This window comes from Emydura macquarii, unplaced genomic scaffold (assembly GCF_026122565.2).
Source record: "Emydura macquarii macquarii isolate MOO-44397 ecotype Brisbane River unplaced genomic scaffold, CSIRO-AGI_Emac_v2 contig_306, whole genome shotgun sequence".
NCBI lineage: Eukaryota > Metazoa > Chordata > Testudines > Chelidae > Emydura > Emydura macquarii.
This window is the reverse complement of record NW_027130443.1, coordinates 885,434-907,463: the sequence shown is the minus strand read 5'-3', so window position 1 is coordinate 907,463 and position 22,030 is coordinate 885,434. Positions and strand designations below refer to the sequence as shown.

Sequence of the window (22,030 nt, the reverse complement as noted above, 5' to 3'; positions counted from 1 at the left end):
GGGTCACGCTGTTACCACCAATGAGGTGGACCCCCACCATGACCCCTCCCATCCCAAGCCCAAGGTGGGGGAAGGGCAGGATGCCTGTTTTCACTTCCTGACTCTGGGAGAGGAGTAGGAGCTAGTGGTTAGAGCGGGCGGGCTAGGAGCCACTACTCCTGGGTTCTCTCCCCCCAGCTATGGAAGGGGCAGGGGCTGATGATGGGCAGGGGCAGCAGAGGCCCGCCCACATAGGGCTCCCTAGCCAAGCAGCGCATTTAGGGCAATCCAAGCTGGTGCCACCTTGGCTCATTACCCAAAACCTCCAGCTGCCCCCAGCCACCCAGTGGCAGTGGCCTCTGCTCTCTGCCATGGGCACATCTCTTCCTCCCTCCCCCCCCCCCCACAATGTCCTACCCTCAGGGAGCTGGGAGCCCCTTTGTATGTCCCAGACTCCCCCCTCCTACCATCTTCTGCCTACCCAATTCCCCCAACAGCTGGTATCTAAAAGCCAACCCCCAAATAGCCCACTGGGGAACCAGCAGCCACACCCCCACGCACACAAGTCCCCCCACATGGGGGCAGTTTCCAGCCCCCAGAAATGACACCCCACCAGACTCTGACTTTTCTTCTCATTTTATTAGGCCCCAGCCCCCAAGTTACAAGCGCGGCCAGACAGGGCCCCCTGGGGGCAGGAGAAGCCGGCGATACTGGAGGTGCAGGGGGTGGGGGGACCCATCATGGCAAGAAATGAGAGTGTAGAGGGGGGGGGGGGGTTAGCCAAGGAAACCCAGGCAGAGCAGGGAGGGGTGGTTACATGGGAGGGGTGTCACAGGGAGGAGGGGTGCCCACAGCCAGACGCCCCCCCATCCCTGTGGCCACAGGCTCTTCTCGAGGAGATCCACCAACCAAAGGGGAAAGTGCAGGTCCCGTCGGGGAGGAGGGCGCCCCCGGTGGTGGGGGGCGGCGCCTCACATGCCGTAGACGCTCTCATCACTGTAGGCGATGTACAGGAAGAAATCTTCCTCGTGGTGCTCCTGTAGGGGAGAGGGGGGAGGAGAGAAGGGAGTGGTTATTACCAGGCAGAGCCAACAGGGGGAGACAGGGCAGCAGCACTCACTGCCAGGGGAGAGCGCCCCCTAGTGCCACCCTGGGGCATTGGGGCCAGGCCCACCTGCTGGGGGAGAGTTCCCCCTGCCACCGCTCCCACCCGTTCCCAGCAACCCGGTGCCCCCTGGAGCCGCATTGGGGCCAGCCCCGCCTGCCAGGGGAGAGCCCCCCCGGCACCCCACCTGGTAGAGCTGGCCCATGGTGGCGCTGGTGGGGGGGATGACGTTGTTGACGAAGAAGAACAAGGCGTCCTCAGCCCGTAGGTGGATTCGCTTCCGGATCAGGAAATAGAACTGTCCAACTGGGGGAGGAGAAAGGCAGGGTCAGGATCCAGCACCCATACACTGCACATCCTACTCTCCTCCCCCTTCCAAGTGTCCTTCGGTCCCCCCCTCGGGGCTATGTCTGCACAGTCTGCTGGAATTGGGGTGCCCCCAGTTTTTTCTAGCCCTACTGCCCCCCAGAAAACCCCCCTCTGTCCCTTTAAGAAACTACCCCAAGTCCCCCCATTCATCTGTTCCCCATGATCCCAGCTCCCACAGAGAAAAGACTTCCCCTCCCCACAGATCCAGGCACAAGCCCCACCCGCAAGAAGGAGCCCTGCCCATCTCACTTTAACAGACAGGTGTTATGGGGTGAGCCACCCCCCTCCCGCTGGAAGGATCTGCCCCCACCCAACAGCTCCCCCCCATGTGACGCCCCCACCCGCACGGCGCCCCGTGGGGGCGGCACTGACCTGTCAGGTCTGACGGGACCAGGTATTTCTTCTTGTCCAGGTCTCCTATCCGGGCTTTGGGGGCCTTTTCCACGATGACCTGGGGGACCGGGGAAGAGAGGAGACATGGGGGGGTTAGCTAGGAGCCCTCCCAGGCACTTGGGGGGCTGGCAGTACAGCTCCATGGGGGTGGGGCAGGGTAACAGGTGGCAATGGAAGAGGGTCGGAGTGGATCCTGGTATGCCACCAATGGATAGGGTGAGGTTATGCCCATGAAGAGCTCAGCTGGGCGGGGGCATGTCAACACTGAGCTCTGGGGGTTAGAGGCTACCCCAAAATCCCAAGGTGCCCCCTGTATCAGGGCTGCTCAAGACCCCATAGCCCAGTAAGGGGCTAAATACCCCCCCACACACACCACACAGAGTGGCATGACCCAACCCCACCCCACAAACACACAGTGGTCCAACCCAACCCCCCCACATACACACACAATGGTCCATCCCAACCCCACCCACGTACACAAAGTGGCCTGACCCGGTCCAACCCAACCACCCACACACAGAGTGGTCCAACCCAAACCCCATGCATGGGCACTTTGGATCAGGCCCCAAGTTCCCAACCAGGGAGACACTCCCACCCCGGGAGGGGAGGGCGGGAGGAATACCCCCAGGCAGGGTCCCGGGAGGGGCGGGCGGGAGAAGTACCCCCAGGCAGGGTCCCGGGAGGGGCGGGCAGGGGCATCCAGCAGGCTTTTCGCATCTGCTTAACCCCACAACGGGGGGCTAATCACATCCACAAGGACCAGTCCCGGCTCCCCCCCCCCCACAGGGTCCCCCCGTCAGCCATGGGCCACCTTAACAGGGGGTCCTGCCCCCCACAACCCCCAGCTTGCCTACAAGTCTGGACTGGGGGGAGAAACACTCCAAGCTCCCCAAGTTGTTTGCTGGGAATTTCCCACCTTTCTGACCCTGCCTGTTACAGAGGAAAAGGGGGAGATCTTTTTTGAGGGCGTTGAGACTTTTAAGTCCCCGATAAGGAAGAGACCCAGAGCAGGCTAGTCACCCCCACTCAGAATATTCCCAGGTCCACAGAGCTAGAGAAACAGACACGGGAGTTGTTCCACCCTAACCCTTCCCCACGGCATGGCACCAGCCCCCCACCCCCCGGCTCTCGGGATGGTTAACCCGCAAATGACCCCACCCCACATCTGCTTTACAGATAGGGAAACTGAGGCAGGAAGAGGGAACGTGACTCATCCGCTGAGTCATTCGGTACCACCAGGAAATACCCGAGTCGCTCCTGGCTCCCAGCCCCCCCTCCCCAAGCTGGGGAGAGAACCCAGGCGTCCTGACCCCAGCGCCCTCCGCACAGACCCCCCCCCCCACAACTGGGCGTTCCTGGGTGTGCTCTGCCCCCCGACGTCCTCCTGGGGGGCTGGGCATCTCCTAGGGTGTCAACCCACAGGCTGCACACCGGGGGACCCCCGGGGGGCCACCCGCTTCCACGCAGTGCGTTTCTCCGGGGGGGGGGGGGCACGGTATGGCAGGGCCCCGGAGACCCACAGTCTGGGGACTGGGGGGTGGGGAGAGAACAGGGGCAGGGGCCCAGCGCCCCAGGGGGCAGGTGGGGGGAGGGGGCTGTCAACAGACCGCACCCCCGTTTCGGGGGGTGCCCGGGGCGGGGGTTCCCACCAGCGCCTCCCTGCGGGGGTGGGGAGCACCCCACATTGGGACCCGGCCCGGGGGGGGGCGGCTCTAGGGACCCCTGTGGGGGGGGCGGGTCGGTGCGTGGGGGCTCCCGGGGGCTGGTCGGGCCCGGCCTCTCACCGGGACGCGGTCCGGGTACTTCTTGCGGATCTTCTCCCCCTCGCAGCGGCGGCGCTCGAAGGGCTGCTCCTCCTTGTAGGCGAACTTCATGGCCGGGCCGGGCCGGGCGGACACGGCAGCGGGAGGGAGCCACCGGGCAGCTGGTGCCTGCGAGTGCCTGCGCCGCTGGCGTAACCGCCGCCCGCCCTGCGCCGCCGGCGTAACCGCCGCCCGCCCTGCCTCAGCGGCGCCTGCGCCACCGGCGTAACCGCCGCCCGGCCTACGTACGCCGGCTCGGCTGCGGCTGCGCTACGCCGACTGCACGCGTCCCAGCCCGACCGTGTTACGGAAAGCGCGTAAGCCCTGCTTCGGGAGGCCGGGAGCGGGCAGTGGCAGTGTGGCGATGTAACCGCGGAGTTTCCCACCCCACCCCACTCACACTTATGGCTGCGTCAGAGGCGTACGTTAACTCCGCAGGCTGCTCGGGGAGCGCGCGGCTCCCCGCCCCACACGCTATTTGCGTACCTCTCGCCACGCTCCTCGCGGTCAGCGTACGTCACTGGCGTACCAGTGCCCCGGGCGGCCGGAGAACCACGCACTTTACGTAAACCCCCCCTCGGCTCAGTCCATCCACCACCACACCCCGAGGGAGATACGCGAAGCTGGGATTCACAGAGCCCGACGTTGCGCAAACTGCGCCAGCTGCGTGGCAGTTTGACACCAAAACAAAGTAGTGCGGGGAGAGACGAGGCCGGTCCGGGGGGCGCAGCGTCCGCCGGGAGGGGGCCATGGCCGGTGGGAGAGGGGGGCTCCGCGTGGGGGACGGGTGGGCGGCCGGCCGGCCATGGCCGGGGGAGTCGGGCCCCCGGGGGGGGGGGGCGGAATGATCCGGCGGAAGCGGACCGTGAGATAGTAAGGCCGTGTGACGTGTCATGTGACTGATGTCACGCAGGAACGATTGTCACGTGCCCTCCAGAAAGAAGATCCGGACAAGGTTGTCCGGTAAACAACGTGATATCAGGAGGGGGCGTGGCCTGGAGCAGGTAAAGAGACCAATGGGAGGCAGGGGCGGGGCAGAGGCGGGAACAATGTAGTGAGGAGGGGGAATGATTGTGGAAGAAACCAAGGGGAAAGGTGGGAGTCCAGGAGTTCGCAGCGTTGGGGTGGGTGAAACCATCGGGGGAGAGAATCCATGGGGAGGGAGAGTCCATCGGGGGGGAGAGAGTCCACGAGGGAGGGTGAAACCATTGGGAGGGTTCTATGGGGGGGGCCCCTGAAACCACGGAGGGCCGAAGCCAGGGGGCGAAGAGGCCATGCAGGAGTGGGGGCTGGGTGCAACCACTGGGGAGGGGCAGAGACCCTGCAGATGTGGAAGGGGGAAGAAACCACTGCAGGGAGGGGGAGGAGAGTCGGCATGGGGCAGTAAAGTGAGGAGGGGGCTCAGGGGGGAGGCACAAGGAGCAGCCCCCCCTCCTCAGGGCAGTGGGGCAGGTGGGGGAGGGTTCTCCGGGAGGTGCCATGGCTTTTCCTATGCAGAGCAAAGCAAGGAGGGGAGGGGGGCTGAGAGCCCGGACTCCTGGGTTCTCTCCTGGGCTCTGGGAAGGGAGGGGTCAGAGGCGGGGGGCTGGGAGCCCGCACTCCTGGCTTCCCCTTTCACTCCCACCTCTGCCAGGCCCAACCCAGCTCAGCTCAAACCACAGGGAGGTAAGTCAACCGCAGCAGGACACAGATTAGCACTGAACCGGGAAAGGCCTGGCTTCAAACCGGCTGGGAGAGGCGGCCACCACTGGGGCAGAGTGGCTGCTTAGACGTGGATCCCTGCCCCAGCCCTGAGATGCAACCACCTCTGGGGTGGGGCAGCTGGTTAGATAAGGATCCTTTGGCCTGCATTGCAGCAGCTGAGCACCTCTGGCGTGGTACAACGGGTTATACAGGCAGCCCTGGCCCAGCACTGAGATGCAGCCACCTCTGGGGCAGGGCAGCTTGTTAGACAGGGATCCTTCACCCAGCTGCGGCGATGCAGCAGGAGCCTGTACCCAAGCGAGCTGTGTCTAGCACCCAAAGAACAGTGCCACCCCCCCACCCGCACTGGGACGGAGGAAACCTGTGATTCATTACAGCTGAGCCAGGGAACTGAAGGAAGGCTCCCAAAACAGATTGTGGTACCTACCGCCACCATTTCCTGCCCCTGGAAAGTACCTGGAGCCTTGTGAGGTCCCACGCACGCTATTTTATGCTTCCTCCCGCCGAGGGACATCCCCGACTGCCAGCGCAGAGCAGCCCCTGCCCCACACCCCTAGCAGCAGATTAGCCTCTTCTGCTCACCCAGCAGAGAGGTCAGAGGCCATTGCGCAGCCCTACAGCACAAGAGAGCAGGGGTCAAGATGTCCCCATCCCACCCAGAATGGGAGGCTGGGAGCCAGGACACCTGGGTTCGATGCTGGCACAGGTGGGGCTGATGGTGCAGTGGTGGACCGCAGCCATGCCGCAGCTGGCTCTGTGTGGGGCTTCAACCCCCCAAAGAGGCGGGGGGGGGGAGCGAGCCACCTCTCACTCCCCCACTGCCAGAGAAAAGCAATGAACCCCAGCCCAGGGGCACTGGAGCTGGGGAAACTGAGGCACAGAGGTGAGCCAGCAGGGGCATAGGACCTGCTGCTTGTGAGCGAAGTGGGACTGGGAGCCAGGCATCCTGCCAGTCCAGGCCACAGCTTCCCCTGGGACTCCAATTCCTTCTAGCTCCCCACCACCATTGGGAGGCGAAAGTCCTGTGACCCATCCCCCATGTGATAAACCCCACTTCCCTCCCAGGGCTAGGGAGAGAACCCAGGAGTCCTGGCACCCAACCCCCCCTCCACCCACTCTGATCCCTCACCCAACCCTCTGCCACGCTGTGCGAACAACCCAGGCATCCTGCTGTACCAGACAATCGTACTTCCACACTTCCATCTCCCCCCGCTCCCACCCCCCCCCCCGGCAAAACTCCAGCTGTTGAACATCTGTAACTAGTTGTTGCGGGGGGCTGGGGGACCGGCCCCCCAATAAGAACTCTGCAAACACAGCTCCGTTTCCGGCCTTGCTTAGCGGCTATAATTGTCTCCTGGGTTTTCCTTCCCTCCCCACCCCCCGCAGTCTGAGAAAAGAAACGAACCGAGGGGGCATCTGTGGGGCACGGATCCGAGACACACACCCCCCCTCCCCCCCCGGGCAGCAGACAAAAGTATCAAGAGGCTCCCGGCTGCTAATAAACTAAGGGGAGCCAGCGAAAGGCTGGTTCCTGGTTAGCCCGGGAGAAGGGGGGGGAGAGGGGGAGAAAGAACGAAAAAAGAAAAAAAGAAAAGAATGAATGAGGTCTTTGTACAAGGCCAAAGGCCTGAGCGGACACATCCAGCCGTGCTTCCCGAGCGGCTCCTACGTTTCACACCCCCTTTCTTTGTCCAGCTGCCAGGTAAGCTCCGCCCCCTCCAATTCAGTCCCCGCCCATTCCCAGCACAGGTGGGCTGGGGGGGCTCGTTTGTCGGTGGGGAAAAGGGGAGGGGGGCTTCTTAACACCCCTCATCCCCCCTTCTGCTCTCCAGAGTTCACAAACGTGCGCAGAGTCCATGTGGCGGGGAGGGGCATGGTGGCAGCGGTGGGATGAGGTGGCGGTCGTGCCGCCTGAAGAAAGGAGGTGCCGATGTCACCAGAGGCGGTGCTGGTGGAGGTTCCGGCTCAGCACAGATCGCACGTCCGCTGTAAACCTGCCGGAGGGGGAGGAGACGGTGTTAGGATAGGACCCAGGAGTCCTGAATGGCGCCTGCTCCAACCCACTAAAACCCCTTTTACCGAGGAACCCCTTGGTACAGGGGCTGCGTCGGGTTTCAAGGAACCCCATCGGCCGCATCTCGACCACATGGCTCGAACGGCTTCAGGAGAGATTAAAGAGACGGGGCTGGCCAGCTTAAAAAAAAGAGACAGCGCAGAGGGGAGATGATGGAGGGGTCTAAAATCCTGACGGAGGTGGAGAAAACGACTCAGGAAGGGCTCATTTCCCCGTCACATAATCCCCGGACCAGGGGCCACCCGGCAAAAACAACAGGTGATGGATTTAAAAAACGACAGGCGACAGGTTTACAAGAAGCCAACCGGCCGTCCTGGGTCATCCAAGGCACTGTCGACCTGTGGAACTCCTCGCTGGGGACACGGGGAAGGCCAGAAGTGCGACAGGGGCTGGAAAAAGAACGTGAGGAGTTCCCAGAGGGCGGTCCTAGGCCAGTTCGCAGCCCAAGCCGGGGCAGATAGAGAGCCGGCAAAATCTGCAGGAGGAAGCGAGCTGGCCTCCTGTGGTTGGATCAAGACAAAAGCTCTGGCTGGGCTCAGTTGGAGGGCAGAGATCTCCCACTGAGGGTCCCGGCCAGGAGGCACTGCAGGGATTTGGGGTGAGAGACGTTCGGCCGGGCACTGGCATCTTCTCGCTCAGGCTGGGCGGCCCAGGGAGGACATTGGATCCAGAACCAACAGGTTCAAGCGCTTCTGCCTGCCATCGCTTGGGTCTCCGGCTCATGGGGCCCATACGCAGATCTGGGTACGGGATGTTATGCAGAGCCAGGGAGAGAACTCAGGAGTCCTGGCTCCCAGCCCCCCCAGCTCTAACCACTAGACCCCACTCCCCTCCCAGAGCCAGGGACAGAACCCAGGCGTCCCGGCTCCCAGCCCCGCCAGGAGGGAACCCAGGCATCCTGGCGGTGGTACCTCAGCGCGTCCAGCATGGGCAGCAGGTTGAGCAGCGCGGTGTCACTGGGGTCGCTGAACCACGACTTGATGGGGATGGCGTTGTCTGCGGGAAAGGAACAGCCGGACAGCTCTTACAGGGGTGGTGCCATGCAGGCCAGCAGAGGAAGGGGAGGTGTAGGCTCGCCCCCCCACCCCCCAAGACTACCAGATAGTTTACAAAGTAAGCTAGGTTTACACAGAGAGTGGGGTGAAGTGGTTAGAGCGGGGGGGCTAGGAGCCAGGACTCCTGGGTTCTCTCCCCAGCTCTGGGAGGGGAGTGGGGTCTAGTAGTTAGAGCAGGGGGGGCTGGGAGCCAGGACTCCTGGGTTCTCTCCCAGCTCCGGGCAGGGATGGGCTCGTACCTGGGTGGCTCCGGTAGGCCCCCGGCGAGTTGTCCAGGATGACGATGCTGGACAGGTCGCTGTGCACCACCGCCAGGTCTTTAATGTAGCTGCCCAGCTCCAACGTGCAGTGCTGGGGAGGGCAGGGCAGGGCAGGGGTGAGCGGCTGGGAGCCCCCGGGGTGTCCCCCCTGCCCCAGTGCCCCATCTCACGCTCCTCGCAGCCAGGCCTGCCTGCCCACCAGCTGTGAGGTGGGGGGGATGCAGAGTCCCTGCCCGAGGGGGATCAGGGAGCATGGGGAGGCCACACCCCCGCCAGCCTGAGCTGCCGGTCTACCACCCACCAGCTCTTCTATCAAAAGCCCCGCACCCATCTCTCTCAAGCACCGCCCCCTCAAACCCTGCCCCCAGCTCCCCCAAGCCCAGCCCCTCCATTCCCCTCCCAGCTCCTGTCACAACCCTACTCTCCTCAAGCCCTGCCCCCAGCTCCCCAGCTCTGCTCCCCTCCCCCAAGCCCCGCCCCAGTTCTCTCAAGCCCCGCCCCTCCTTTCCCCTCCCAGCTCCCTGTGGCAACCTCACTCTCCCCAAGCCCCGCCCCCCACTCACCTGTCGGTAATACCGTCTCTTGAGGATGCACCTGTTGTTGTCCAGCTTGTCAGCCACGGCGGAGCCATAGATCTCCATGCTGGCCGTGAACACCACCAGCTCGTACCACTGGCTCACCTGGGCGGGGGGGAAGGGAGGGTGGAAAGAGAGGAGATCAGTGGGGGGGGAGCCAGAATGCTCCACCTCCCACTGGGGGCGTGAGAACTGCCAGCCAGTGGACCCCGCCCCCCCACAGCCTCCTGAGATGGGGGGGAATGGCAGCATCATAGAGCTCAAATTTTAGGGAAGGGGGGTCTAGTGGTTAGAGCAGTGGGGGCTGGGGAGTGGGGCCCAGTGGGTATGGGGAGAAAGTGGTTGGGAGCCAGGAGTCCTGGGTTCCCTCCCTGTCTCTGCCCTGCTTGGGCAAGCCCCTTCCCCTCTATGCCTCAGTTTCCCCTCCCCACGCTCGGTCTACACCTGAGCATGGAGCTCATGTCTTGTGAGGTGTCATTCGAAATGCCACAAGCGTCTGAGCAGGAGCGTCCCGTTAAACTGCACGTGCCAGCATCGTATACGGAGTTATGCCACTTCTGCTCTGCGATTGTTACTCAAACAGGCTGGGAAACGCCCTCCCCCGACCACCTCCTCCCCATCCACCAAGCATGGACCACGGGTGTGAGAAACCTAGTCACTACTGAAACCACCGTTCGCCATCGGGGGGGAGGGGGAAGTGTAAACGAGAGATCCGCCGAGGCATCATCCCAGCAGAGGTCTCCAGCCTCACGTGCACAGAAGGTGCGGACGAGAAATTTCCAGGCCTGTCGCCCGCATCCCCGCTGGGGGTAAATCTCAAGGAGGCAAGGGGCATAAAACCCAACGGCCTTTTACACCTTTCTCACTTAAAACCCACCCCTCTGTCTCGCTAATAAGCTCGTTTGATGGCGTGGTGGAAACCACGGAGTTTCCGCTGAAGCGGTTGGGGGATTTCACTTGCAATAACAAAGCTGGCGCTTGAGCCCTTGGGGAAATGATGAGCAAATCAACGGGCTAGCGGCGCTCGGCCGGACGGCGCATGAGAGGCACATCTCGGCAGGGCAAGGCTGGGGTGTTCGCAGGGTGGGTCCTGGCTGAGAGCCAGGATCAAGCAGGAGGCGGCAATGGGCGGCTACCGCCTGGCTGCAACCCCGGGACACTGGAGCCCGGCTGTGAGCCAGGACCGGGCACGACGTGGGTAGCTGCCACCGGGCTCAGAGCCAGGAGCTGGCCGCCCTCTGTGAGCCGGGAGCCGCTGGGACCGGGGAGTGGGGGGGCAGCCTACGGGGAACCCGGGAGGGTCTGGAAGTCAACCTAACACACATCAACAACATTTTTCAGTGTAGACAAGGCTTGAGGCAGAGAGTGCATTTAAGAACCTAAGAGCTGCCACACTGGACCAGAGCGACGGTCTCTCTAGTCTGCTATCCGGTCCCTGCCGGCGACCCGGCCCAGACAGGAGCGATCCACGCTCGGTGGTTTAGGGTCGCCCCGACCATCGTATCGTGTCCTTCGCCTGTCTTGGCTAATAGCCGCTGACGGATCTATCCCCCCAGGACTGAGCCGGGCCTCTTCTCAACCCAGCAGCTGCCGCACCACCCACCCCCCACCTCCAGCAACTGTACGATGCCCACTGCCCGTTCATTTCGTCGGGGGGGCCCCGGGGTTTTGGGTTTCAGGACAGGGTAACCAACGCTTCCCTCCACCCCGCGCACGATTGTCCGTCCTCTCCCCATCCGCGGTTGTCTCTTTTCTAAGCTAAAAAAAAAAAATCAAATAGGGCCATTCCCCCACGGGACCCGTCCCTTCCCCTTCTCTGAAACGTGCCCCGTTCCACCAGATCCTTTTCGAGATGGGGCAGCCGGAACCGGCTGCAGGATTGGAGGGGTTTATACAGTGGCGCCGGGATCTTTCCGGTCTCATTTTCTATCCCTTTGCTACTGTCGCGGTCGCCTTTTTGACCGCTGAGTAGAAGCTGGCAGAAAACAATCTGCTGTACACAGAGTCAAAAGGGGGGGCTGGGAGCTAGAACTCCTGGGTTCTCTCCCCAGCTGTGGGAGGGGAGTGGAGCCTAGGGGTTAGAGCAGAGGACGCTGTGAACCAGGACTCCTGGGTTCTCTCCCAGCTCTGATGGATCACAGGCCATTGAATTTCCCCAGATCCCCCTGTGTGAAGCCCGGAGACACAACCAGCAGAGAACAGGAGGCATCGAGATGCCTGACTCCCCTGCGACGGCAGGGAATGGACTGGTTGAGCCGTGCCCAGCCCACGAGCTGCACCCCACGCCGCAGAGGAAGGCAGATGATCCCCAAGGTTGTCTCTGAGCTGGGGGGTGGGGTGGGGGAGAATTCCTTCCCGCCCCACAACCTGGCGCTCGGTTGGGCCCCGGGTGTGGAAGCGAGACGCACCGGCCAGGGTTTATCGCACCCGGCGTCCAGTCGCTGGCTGGAGCCGATCTGAGGAAGCTGCCCACCCGAGAGCCCGCCGCAGCCGGGAAGCCAACCAGGCTGCTGGAGCGAGTTGTTGCCAGCCAAATTTCATCAGGGGAGCTCTCTGGGGAATAGCGGGGGGGGAGGGGGAGAGAGGGAGGAGGAGATGGGGGTGCATCCCAGCATGCTCTGGGGCACCAGCTGTTGAAGGAGGGCACTTACCACTTCTAGGAAGAAATCCACGTGTGGCCTCTTATGTACAAAAAAGCGGACGGGGTGTTTGTCTATGACCACCTGCAGACGGGAGGGGAGACGGGTAAAATCTGGGTGCAGGGCGGGTGCCGAGACCCCGGAGCTGCTCATCGTCCCATTTCCTGCCCCCCCCCCACCGGGCCAGCCAGCCCCCGCCGTGGGGCCAGGTGGGAGCTGGCGCCCCCTACAGGGGAAAGGCCCTAGATAGTTTGGGTTTTCTGCATATGGTCCCCACACAAAGGCATTTCCCATTGCGTCTGCCCCTTACCCAAGGGCAGGCTGTGGCTAGAAGGGACAGGTGTAGGACCTACATTATTTACCTAGGATTTGCACTGCGGAACCCCCAACATGCCTACACACCCCGCCCACCTGACCTCCCCCTCTTAACCTCCCCCCACCCGCCAGGCAGAGTTAGCCCCTCGGGGCCCGGCCCCCGTCTCACCTTGAGGATGAAGTCGGGGGGCGTCCCCGGCCGCACCGTGGGTCGCAGCACCCCATCGTGGTGAGAGTGGATCAACGTCTCGTCCAGGTCTAGAACCAGGATCTTCCGCTTCACCTGGTCTGGGGGGAGGGGAGTCATCAGAGGGGGTGCTGAGGGCCCCCAAAATCCCCCCCCCCATCAAAATCAGCCAAGAGTAACAGGCTTCCAGCCCTCCCCCGCCTGCCCCACGGCAGGGCCCCGTCAGCCTCACCTGCCGTAAGACAGGCACCACGCCACCCCTCTGCACCACCGGGGAGACAGCCCATATTCACCTGGGGAGCCCTTCCTGCTCCCCAGCTCTAGGAGGGGAGTATAGTGGGTTGAAGTGGGGAGGGAGTGAGGGTGCTGGGAGCCAGGTTGCCTGGGTTCTCTGCCTGGCTCTGGGAGGGAGTGGGGTCTAGTGGTTAGAACGGGGGGGGCTGGGAGCCAGGACTCCTAGGTTCTCTGCCTGGCTCTGGGAGGGGAGAACAGAATCAGTACCAAAGTCGGGACCAGAACCCAGGAGTCCGAGCGGTCGCCACTAAACCTCCCCTCTGCCATCTCCACGCTGGCGGCCCCAGGTTGCTCCAAGGGCCCCCCCGCATGGAACCTGCAGCACCGGGGGGCAGATACTTACTGAGCCGGTTCCGTGAGACCGGGGAGAGGGGGAGGACGTCGTACCGCACCGTCTGGTACTGGATCACCTGCCGTGAGAGCAGAGCGGGCCGGGCTGTCATAGCTGGGAGGGCAGCTCAGCTGTTCTCCCCCCCCCAACAATCCTGGCCCCACACACAGACACGGGGGGAAGCCTCTGCAATGACCTATGACCGGGGTGCCTCTCTGCAGCCCCCCCTCATTGGCAGAGGCTCTGGGCACCCCTCCTTCCTCCTCCCCCTCTGTGTCGCCATCCCTCCTTCCCCAGGCCAGGGGCTCTGTGTGCCCCCCCATACCCCACAATGGGTTAGAGCGGGGGGCGGGGGCTGGAAGCCAGGACGCCTGGGTTCTCTTCCCGGCTCTGGCAGGGGAATGGAATCTGTAGGGTTAGAGCAGGGGGGGCTGGGAACCAGGACTCCTGGGTTCTCTCCCCAGCTCTGGGAGGGGAGTGGGGTCTGGTGGGTGAAGGGGGGGAGCTGGTGGCTGGGAATCAGGACTCCCTCGGTTCCACTCCCAACCCTGACAGCATCCCAGCTTGCACAGGAAGAAAGCACCGTCCCGTGCCTCAGTTTCCCCACCCGAGACACAAGGCTAACTATCTGGTCCATTTTGACTGCGAGGGGCAGGGAATGCCCCATACTGTGTTACGGCCCAGCCCGGCACTCCCTGTGCCCCCTGCAACCAAAGTCTCTAGATGCCAACGCAAGCCCCTGAAAAACATTCACCCCACTTCCAGATGAGAGCGGGCCCTTCCCCTGCAGCCCCCCTTTAAACACCACCCCTGTGAGCACATGGTTGCCCCTGGGGTTGGTTTTAACTCAAGGCAAACATAATTTTTAAGACCTTGCCCTGAAAGCGAAACTGACCGTGAAACTGACTCGGGACAGCGGGATTGTAACCTGGGCCTTCCTCATCAGCTCAGGTGATGAGCCAGGAGGAAGAGGACAGGGGAGGGCACCAGAGGCTCGGGAGACCCTGGTTCTGTCCCCGCCTCTGCCAGCAGTTTCCAGTGGGCTCAGTTTCCCTCCTCTGACAAAGGGGGGGGCAAAGCATTTCCCACCCGCAGGAGCCCGGACGCCTGGCTCTGCCCTGCACTCACTCCTGCCTCAGAAAGTTATTTCCCCTGTTGCATCTATGCTCCTGCCCTGCTCTAGCCACCGGAGCCGAGGCGAGAACTCAGGAGTCCTGGCTCCCAGCCCCCTGCTCTGACCACTAGACCCCACTCTTCTCCTGGAGCCAGGGAGAGAACCCAGGTGTCCTGGCTCCCTGCCCCCCATCGTGCCTTTTTGGCCCCCAGCGTGTCCTGGCCTATCACATGTCACGGCCCATGTAATTCAGGCACCTGCCATTGCTGGAGATGCCTGGATTAGATTTGCCAAGGCAAATCCCCCCACCCCCACCCCATGTGTCTCCACCCCACAACAAAGGGGGCTGTCCAAGGCACCCCAGCTCCATTGGCTAACCTGCCCCCGCCACGCCCTCGGCCTCCCCCACTCTATTTTAAACCACCCATCTGCTTCCCCACATCAAACCGCGCCTGAGTCACGGTCCCCGGCACCTGTTGTCCCTTGGCAAGGGCACAGATCCCCCCAGCCCCACGGGTCACGCGCCGCTCGCCCGGCTGGCTCCGGAGGCACCAGGACACGACTCCTGGGCCAGGTGCAAAAATAGCTCCCTGGCCTCGTCGCCCAGGGCCGATCCGATCTCCTCAGGGCGCCAGGCCGCCTTCTCAGCCTGAGATCTGGCAAGGCCTGACACCACAGGAGAGGTAGCAGCTTCGGAGGATCATGGGAAGGGTGGGGAGAAGGGGGCACAATCCCAGCGGGCAAGGAACACCTGCCCTCAGACCGGGCTCTGACGCTGGGGTGACGGAATGCCAGGGCCTTACTCTGCCCCCATCTCACCCCGGGCAGCAGGACGGGAGCCAGCCAACAGCTGTGAGGAGCGCCACAGGAGATTTGATTTCAGAACAGCCCAGGGAATGGGGCAGGGGGTCTTTCCCCTCTAGGGGGCGCTGGCTCCCATCCGGACAAACAACCCTCCCTGCTAGTCCCGGGGGCTGCCCTCCAAGGGCAGGCCCCCACGGCAGGCAGCTAGGAAGGACTACAGATCTGGGCCAGCCGTGTCATGGCTTCCTCCTGTGGAGCAGGCCCTATCCCCAGGGGCTTCCTGACCCGCCCCCAACAGAGAGTGGAGGGGCAGCGAGCGGGGAGGGGGTTCTGGGGGCCCCATGGCGGCGGGAGAGCGACAGAGATGTAAAGGCGTCGCGCAGGAAATGCTGAGTGGGAGCAGCTGCCCTAAATCAAGGTGGAGAGGGGCTGCCCGCACAGCCCTCAGTCCTGTGCCTCAGTTTCCCCACCCGGGACACAGAGAGGCGTGCGGTCAGAGATCTGGCGACACTAAGCAGGGGAGCACCCGCACCGCACTGAGCACCCGGGGGGGAGGGAGGGAAACAGCCCTTCCCGGCAGCCCAGCACCCCCTAGCGCCGCCCCTGCCTGCCAGGGGAGAACGACCCACAGAGCCACCCTGGGGTCAGCACTAAGTCCAAGGCGAGAGTGAAACTTACTAGCCCCACGCCAGGGGCCACGCAGGACACCACCTCCTCATCTGAGATCGGGGGACTCCATGCCCCAAGAGCTTCAGGACAGGCAAAGGGCTGGTGGGGAAACTGAGGCACAGAGAGGGGGAACCCTGCCCCAGTCCAGGGACTTAGTCCGGAACAGAACCCAGGAGTCCTGGCTCCTATCTGCCCTGCTCTAACCCACTAGACCACCCGTCCCTCCGGGCCCAGCTGGGTCAACCAGCCTGCTAGCAGCTCCTGAGGTGCTGGAGGCCGCCGGGATCTGCCCCCTGGCGGGGAGGGGCCTGGCAAGCCAAGAGTCCCAGGTGCACCATCGTGGCGGATACATCGCCTCCTCGCTCTGTGCCTCAGTTTCCCCCACCTGCCATTTGGCTTGTCTCAGGGGTAAGATCACGAGGGCAGGGACTGCCTCTTGCTGTGTGTCTGGGCAGTGGACAGGGCAATGGGGGATGCCAACCTCAGCCGCCACGTCTCCAGGTGGACGTCTATGCAGCGCCCAGCCTCATAGGGGGTCCCCCGATCTATCAGCCTCTGCGCCGCTCTGGGCACAAGGGCGGGACCCCCTGATCTCAGCTGCCACCTGTCTGCACAGCACCCCGGCCAATCAGGGGCCCCGCTGCCACGTTCATGCAGCACCGGGCGCAACGGGGGAAACCCTGAATCCAGCAGAGGCCTTGAGCCTACGAGTGACTCGGTTTCAAGCCAGCCCTGTGGGGCAGCGCGCTGGCGAGCCAGGGGTACCACAAAGGGTTAATAGCTGGTAGCAGAGGGAGCCCCCTGCCATCATAAACCCCGGGAACACCCTCCCCACATACATACTTAACCCAGCTGACCAGATCAGCCGGAGCCGCTCTATAACCCCAGTGCATTGAGGGAGAGCCCGGCCATCCTGGGCGCACCAGGGGAATTGTGGGAAGGCACTGGAGGTCTAGCATCTTAGTCAGGCTCTTAGGAGGCCAGCTGGTCTGAGTTCAAGTGCCAGCCCCAGAGGCGCCCCCCCAGGGGTTCAAATCAGGACTAACGACAGCCCCCGATTGGCGCCCAGCCACTGTGGTAAGAGAATCAGCAGCGCCCACCCACCAGGACGTGCCCAGACCCACGGCACGGGCATTGACCTCCTTTCCCCTCGCCCGGAGGAGGCTGCTGGGGTTGATGCACGGTGCCGAACAGTATTTTAAGCATCCCCACGAGCAGCTGTGCCAAGACAGAAGCAGGGCAAAAGTTGGGGATGACAACGTGAGACCCATAGCCCTGGATCCCCCGTGCCAGGACACCCCCAGGGTCCCAGGTCCCCCACCCCAGGAGGGAGTCGGGGATGCCCCTGGGGTTCCAGGTCCTCTACCCCTCCAGATGGAGTCAGGACACTCCTGGGTCTCCTCCTGTTCCACCCTCATCCCCCTAGACGGAGCCAGGACGCCTGGGTCCCATTCCCCCTACCTCGCTGGGTAAGGCCTGGGTGCCCTCCGAGCTCCAAGGGGCAGATGGGTCCTAGGGCAACTAGCCCGACGCTGAGAACCAACGGATCACCCACGGTTTAGACCCGAGATCTACAGGATAGCAAGCCGGACGGGCCGCCTCGGTGTCTCCACAATAGCCCCTAGAGGGTAACGGCTGCGTGCCCCATTCCCCAGCCCCAGGAACAGTTCCAGGACCCACCGAGCCGGGGGTCACCCCAGCCGCTGGCAGAGAAAAGCGGATCACCAAGGCTAGACAAGCGACACATCATGGCCAGGCTAAGAGATGGCACAGCCGAGAGGTCAGGATTCCTGGGTTCTGTTCTCAGCATGCTGGGGCATGTCCCTGTTCTGCGCCTCAGTTTCCCTATCTGAAAAACCAGGGAGAACGCTCCCCGCCCGTCTTTGGAAAGTGCCTTGAAATCTACAGACAGAAAACGTGCTAGGGATTATTCCACCGTTCCCACAATCCAAAAACCATCTGGAGCCCATCACCCTGGCATCTGAGCGTCTCCCGGTCGGCGGCAGGTCACCCATTTTATAGCCAACCTCTCTGGGCCTCAGTTTCCCTAAGGGCTTGAACTCAGGCCTTGTCAGACAGAGCTAAGGGACATGGTTTGCCTAGAGGCCTGACGGAGATGGGGTCCCCTGCCGGGCCTGGCACAGCACAGACATCCTGTCCCCCCCCTTCCCCCCAACACAGAGAGATAACCCTGACCCGAGGAGCTTCCAACCTAACCGACAAGGGGAATTTCCCCCTGGTTTAAAGATGGGGAAACTGAGGCATGACAAAGCCATTTTCCCAGGCTCACACCAGGAGGCAAATTAGCTGAATCCAGACACCACAAGATTTAAGCTGGCAGGGCCCCTTTAAAGCTGGCAAAACAAAGATGGGGGGGATTGGTACACTTCATTTCTGCTCATTTAACTGCAGGGACAAAGGGACTAGTGGTTAGAGCAGGGGGACTGGGATTCAGGACTCCTGGGTTCTGGCCCAAAAGTCCTCCCAAGTCCCTTCCCCATCCGTGCCTCAGTTTCCCCACCTGACAAGGAGGCGCAGTCCTGTTTTCCCTCCCAGGGGATTGCGAGATGAGGCTTTCACTGAGGCAGGAAAATTTCATGGTCAGTTTCCTTCCCCTTTGGCATCTGCTACTAGCTCAGACCCTACCGGCTTGTGGGGGGGGTGAGGGGGGGTCACCACCCGAAGAGCACTGGAGCTTTTGCACTCACTTTATGGGGTGTCAGATCTTTGCTCCAATCAAAGACCCGGATGTTGCCTGCCTGCAAACGAGCTGGATCCCCCGACAGTCTCAAAGCAGCCGCAGGCGGGGAGAAGAGGGTTCAACTCCAGAACAGAATTGGGGGGCAGGACCCCACAGACCCTCATCATACTCCGAGCCAGCTGCTCCCTCCCAGTCACTGTCCAGGACCCCCCCCCCCCCCCGAGCCCACCTCCCTCCTGCCCCCCGTCCCTGTCCAAGGCCCCAGTCCTTTGTGCCCCTGCTGTTCTCCCCTCTAGCTGCCCCCATTGCTGTCTGGGGGGCTCCATGCCCCCATCACCCCATCGGCAACCCCACCCCAGGTACCCTCAACTGCCATCCCTACCCCACAGCCCCCTCCTTCTGAAATACTTCCCCCACTGGCCACGAACCTCAGGCGCCCCCCAAGACTACTCTGAGGCTCCAATCACTCCCAGAACCCCCTTGGCTACCTCCCTCCACCAACCCCGGGGTGCCCTGCGCCTTAGCTGCCTGCCCCTCTTAAATCCCTTTGCCCCCCCCGAGTCCCTGTTGCCCCAGGTGACACTCAGATTTCCCCATGCCAGCTGCCCCGAAACCTCCATGCCAGTCCATCCACTTGCCCCCAACTGCCCCCATCCCCCCAAACCGCCCACAATCAGCCTGTGATCCTCCCAGTCCCCCCCACAGCCCCCAAGATCCCCCACACCAGCCCTCCAGAGCCTGCCACTATCAGCCCCAGTTGCCCTCCCAGCCCCACCACACGCCAGCCCCCCAATCTCCCCCAGCCACTCCACCACAGCTCCCCACTACACCAGTCCCCCAGAACCCCAGGACCAGCCCCAGTCCCCCCCGATACCCTCAACCAGCCAGAGCCCCAGATCCCCCTAGATCTCCCCCAACAGCCCCCAAGTCCCCTCCATTCCAGCCCCACAGTTCCCTGACCACTCCACGCTGATCCCCCAACCAACCAGACCCCCAGGTCCACCCAAAAGCTCCCAAGTGCCCCTCTCAGATACCCCCAGCCAGCCTCACAGATATCCCCCAAGTCCCCCCTTTGCCAGCCCCTCAACCCCCCCAGATACCCCTAACCCAAATGAAAGTCCCCCAATCACTCCCCTGATCCCCCCACCCAGCCAGCCCCCCAGGTCCCACCCAAGTCCCCCCTATGCCAGCTCCCCAGATCCCCCCAGCCCCGGCACTCACGGTGCGGACCTGCCGCCGCAGCATGTAGAGCAGGAAGCTCCATAGCTTGGTGGCGAAGGCCACGAAGGTCCGGAGCCCGAGCAGGCACTGAGTCCGCATCATCCCGGCCCCGGCCCCGGCCCCGGCCCCGCCGCCCCCCGCCCGGCCCAGCTCCGCCAGCTTCGCTCCCGGGCCGGGGGGGAGGGGCGGCGGGGCCGGGCCTGAGTGGGGGCGGGGGGAGGAAAGGGGGGGAGGAAAGGGGGTCCCCGGGCCGAAGGAGGGGAACGGGTTACTCAGGCCCCGGGACGGGAAGGGGGGAGTGGGGGGGAAGGTCCCGGGTCGGGGCCCGATCCTGGGGGAAGGGTGGAGCGGGACTGAAGGGCGGAAGCGCGGTGGGGCCCTGGGCCGGGGATCGCTTGGGTCCGGCCCGGCCCAGGGGGTCCCGCTAGTTGGGGGAGGGGCGCTGGGGGGGTCGGGTCGGTCTCTCGCCTGGCTCCGGATCGGGCTCAGCCGTTGCCGGGGCCGCCGCCCCTCCCCCCGCCTGCGCTCCCTGCCTGGCTCGGGCTCCGCCGGGCGGCGGCGGATCCGTTTCCGGTCGAAGCACTTCCGGGTCGCGCGCGGGCCGCGGGGGGAGGGAGGGACCGAGGAGCGCGCGCGTGCGGCGCGGGAGTAGGAGCGGAGCCGCGAGGGTGGCGTGGGTGGCGCGCATGCGCCAAGAGGCGGGGCCTTCAACCTTGAAGGCGGCTGGCAAAGAGACAAAGGGGCGGGGGCAGAGAAAGGGGCGTGGCCAAATGGAGAAGTGGGTGGGCCCATCAGGAAGAGGCTAAGGGAGGAGCCAGGCGCCAGTGGGCGGGACCGAGGCGGGGCCACAGGGGGAGGGACTGGGGAGTGGGCGGGGCATATCAGAAAGAGGTGGGGTCACAAGGAGGACGGGGGGGGGGGAGGGGGGAGGCTGCCAGAAACTGGTCAGAGACCCACACAAAGGGGCAGGGCTTGAGGGAGACAAGTGGGCGGGGCCAGGGGAAGAGGTGGAGTCACAGAAGCAAAAGGGAGGGGCTAGGGAGTGGTTGGGACGATCATAAAGCACCAGGGCCTGAGGCAGGTGAGTGGGCGGGGCCAGCAGAAGAGGGCAGGGCCTAAGGGAAACAAGGAGGCAGGGCCATGAGAAGTCACTAGAAATAAGAGGGAGGGGCAGACAGAAGGGGCAGGCGCAGAGGGCCCTCCCCAGACCTACGGGGGTGGGGGTCACCCTGGGTAACTCAAGCTGTCCCCCCCCCCCCGCTGCAGGCCCCAGCACCCCCCAGTCCCAGAGCCGCTGGACACTTGCTAGTTCCATTTCCGTGGGCCCCAGTGGCCCTCCCCGCTTGACACGCAGCCCCGGGCCCGGTTCTGGGGAAATTGAGGCACCATCAATTGAACCAAAGTGGATGAGCTTCAAGCCAGAGCTCCCCACCCGCCCGCCCACGGTGAGCTCGCCAGCAAACTGCCGTCCAACTGCCTTCCCCGGCGCCGGGCGCCCCATCCTCGCCGTGACGATGACACCCGCCCCCAGCCAGAACCCATTCCCATCCTTCAGTGAATTATTACGCCAAGATCCAGCACCCAGGTACCCCCACCCCCAGCGCCCCACCCTTCACCCCCCAACCTGGCTCTCCTCATCCCGCAGTCTTCCGGCGAGAGGCGCAGCCAGCCACATAAGGTCGAGGTTAGGTCAGGTGGGAGCCAGGGCCCGGCCCCCCCACAGCCTCCCTTCGGAAATAGTTAAGGAAGCTAGTGCCCCCCATTGCGGCTCCCCCCCCCCCCGGGTCTTCCTGGTGGCTTCTCCTCTCCCCCTCCATTTAGAGGGGAAAGATTCTGGGGTCCAGAGGATTACTGGAGCTTGGCTCTGGACTGGATTGGGGGGCCCCATCCAAAGGAACGATGAGGACCCCCCCTACAAAGCACCGGCCCCACACACCCACTATTAACTACCAAGAATCTCAGTCCAGTTGCTCCCGCTGGGGGCCCATGCCCGCAACTGGTAGAGCTTGGGGGACAGAGCCCAGGAGTCCCGGCTCCCAGCCCCCCTGCTCTAACCACTAGACCCCACTCTCCTGACACAAGATTTTCCTCTGCCTTCCCCCCCCCCCGTTGATCTGGCCCCCACCCACACCCCTTACACGGATATTAACACACTTCACTTTCATTTTTCTGCTGAACAAGGCACATGGTTTATAGGAGCCAGGGTACAACACCCAGATCTGGGAGAGGTGATGGCAGTTGGGTTTTTGTAGGTCCTACCAAACAGAGCCAGCAGCTAGTTTTAAAGGCGTGGGGGGGGGGGGCGCCTGTCGGTACTGATGAGGGAGGAGTCCTGCCTCTGCAAATTGAGAGGGGAATTAGAGTGTAAAGGCTCTCTATCTGATCCCTGAGGGGCGCTGGTTCCCATCCGGACACATGGCGGGGGGGCTGGCTGGCTCG

General features: G+C 63.5%; 3 protein-coding genes across 5 annotated transcripts in view; 1 reads left to right on the top strand and 2 right to left on the bottom strand.

Moving 5' to 3' along the window:
- TMEM256 (transmembrane protein 256) overlaps window positions 1-22,030 on the top strand; it is a 159,514-nt gene that overhangs the window by 127,481 nt on the left and 10,003 nt on the right. The window lies entirely within an intron of this gene.
- On the bottom strand, window positions 600-4,219 carry GABARAP (GABA type A receptor-associated protein). The gene is made up of 4 exons (XM_067555572.1): window positions 3,631-4,219; window positions 1,826-1,904; window positions 1,272-1,390; window positions 600-1,016 (listed from the first exon to the last, which is right to left on the bottom strand). The coding sequence occupies exons 1-4, from the start codon at window positions 3,718-3,720 to the stop codon at window positions 951-953; spliced, it is 354 nt and encodes a 117-aa protein (XP_067411673.1). The 5' UTR covers window positions 3,721-4,219; the 3' UTR covers window positions 600-950.
- CTDNEP1 (CTD nuclear envelope phosphatase 1) lies at window positions 5,112-20,452 on the bottom strand. Of its 3 annotated transcripts, none has more exons than XM_067555741.1 (8): window positions 19,601-20,443; window positions 13,095-13,161; window positions 12,440-12,558; window positions 11,968-12,039; window positions 9,305-9,421; window positions 8,721-8,832; window positions 8,338-8,422; window positions 5,112-7,346 (listed from the first exon to the last, which is right to left on the bottom strand). In XM_067555741.1, exons 1-8 carry the CDS (start codon window positions 20,381-20,383, stop codon window positions 7,286-7,288), a joined length of 1,416 nt encoding a protein of 471 aa, XP_067411842.1. In that variant the 5' UTR covers window positions 20,384-20,443; the 3' UTR covers window positions 5,112-7,285. The 3 variants fall into 3 exon arrangements, with proteins under 3 accessions (XP_067411842.1, XP_067411834.1, XP_067411850.1); XM_067555733.1 differs by having other exon boundaries at window positions 19,592-20,441; XM_067555749.1 differs by lacking the exon at window positions 8,338-8,422 and having other exon boundaries at window positions 19,592-20,452.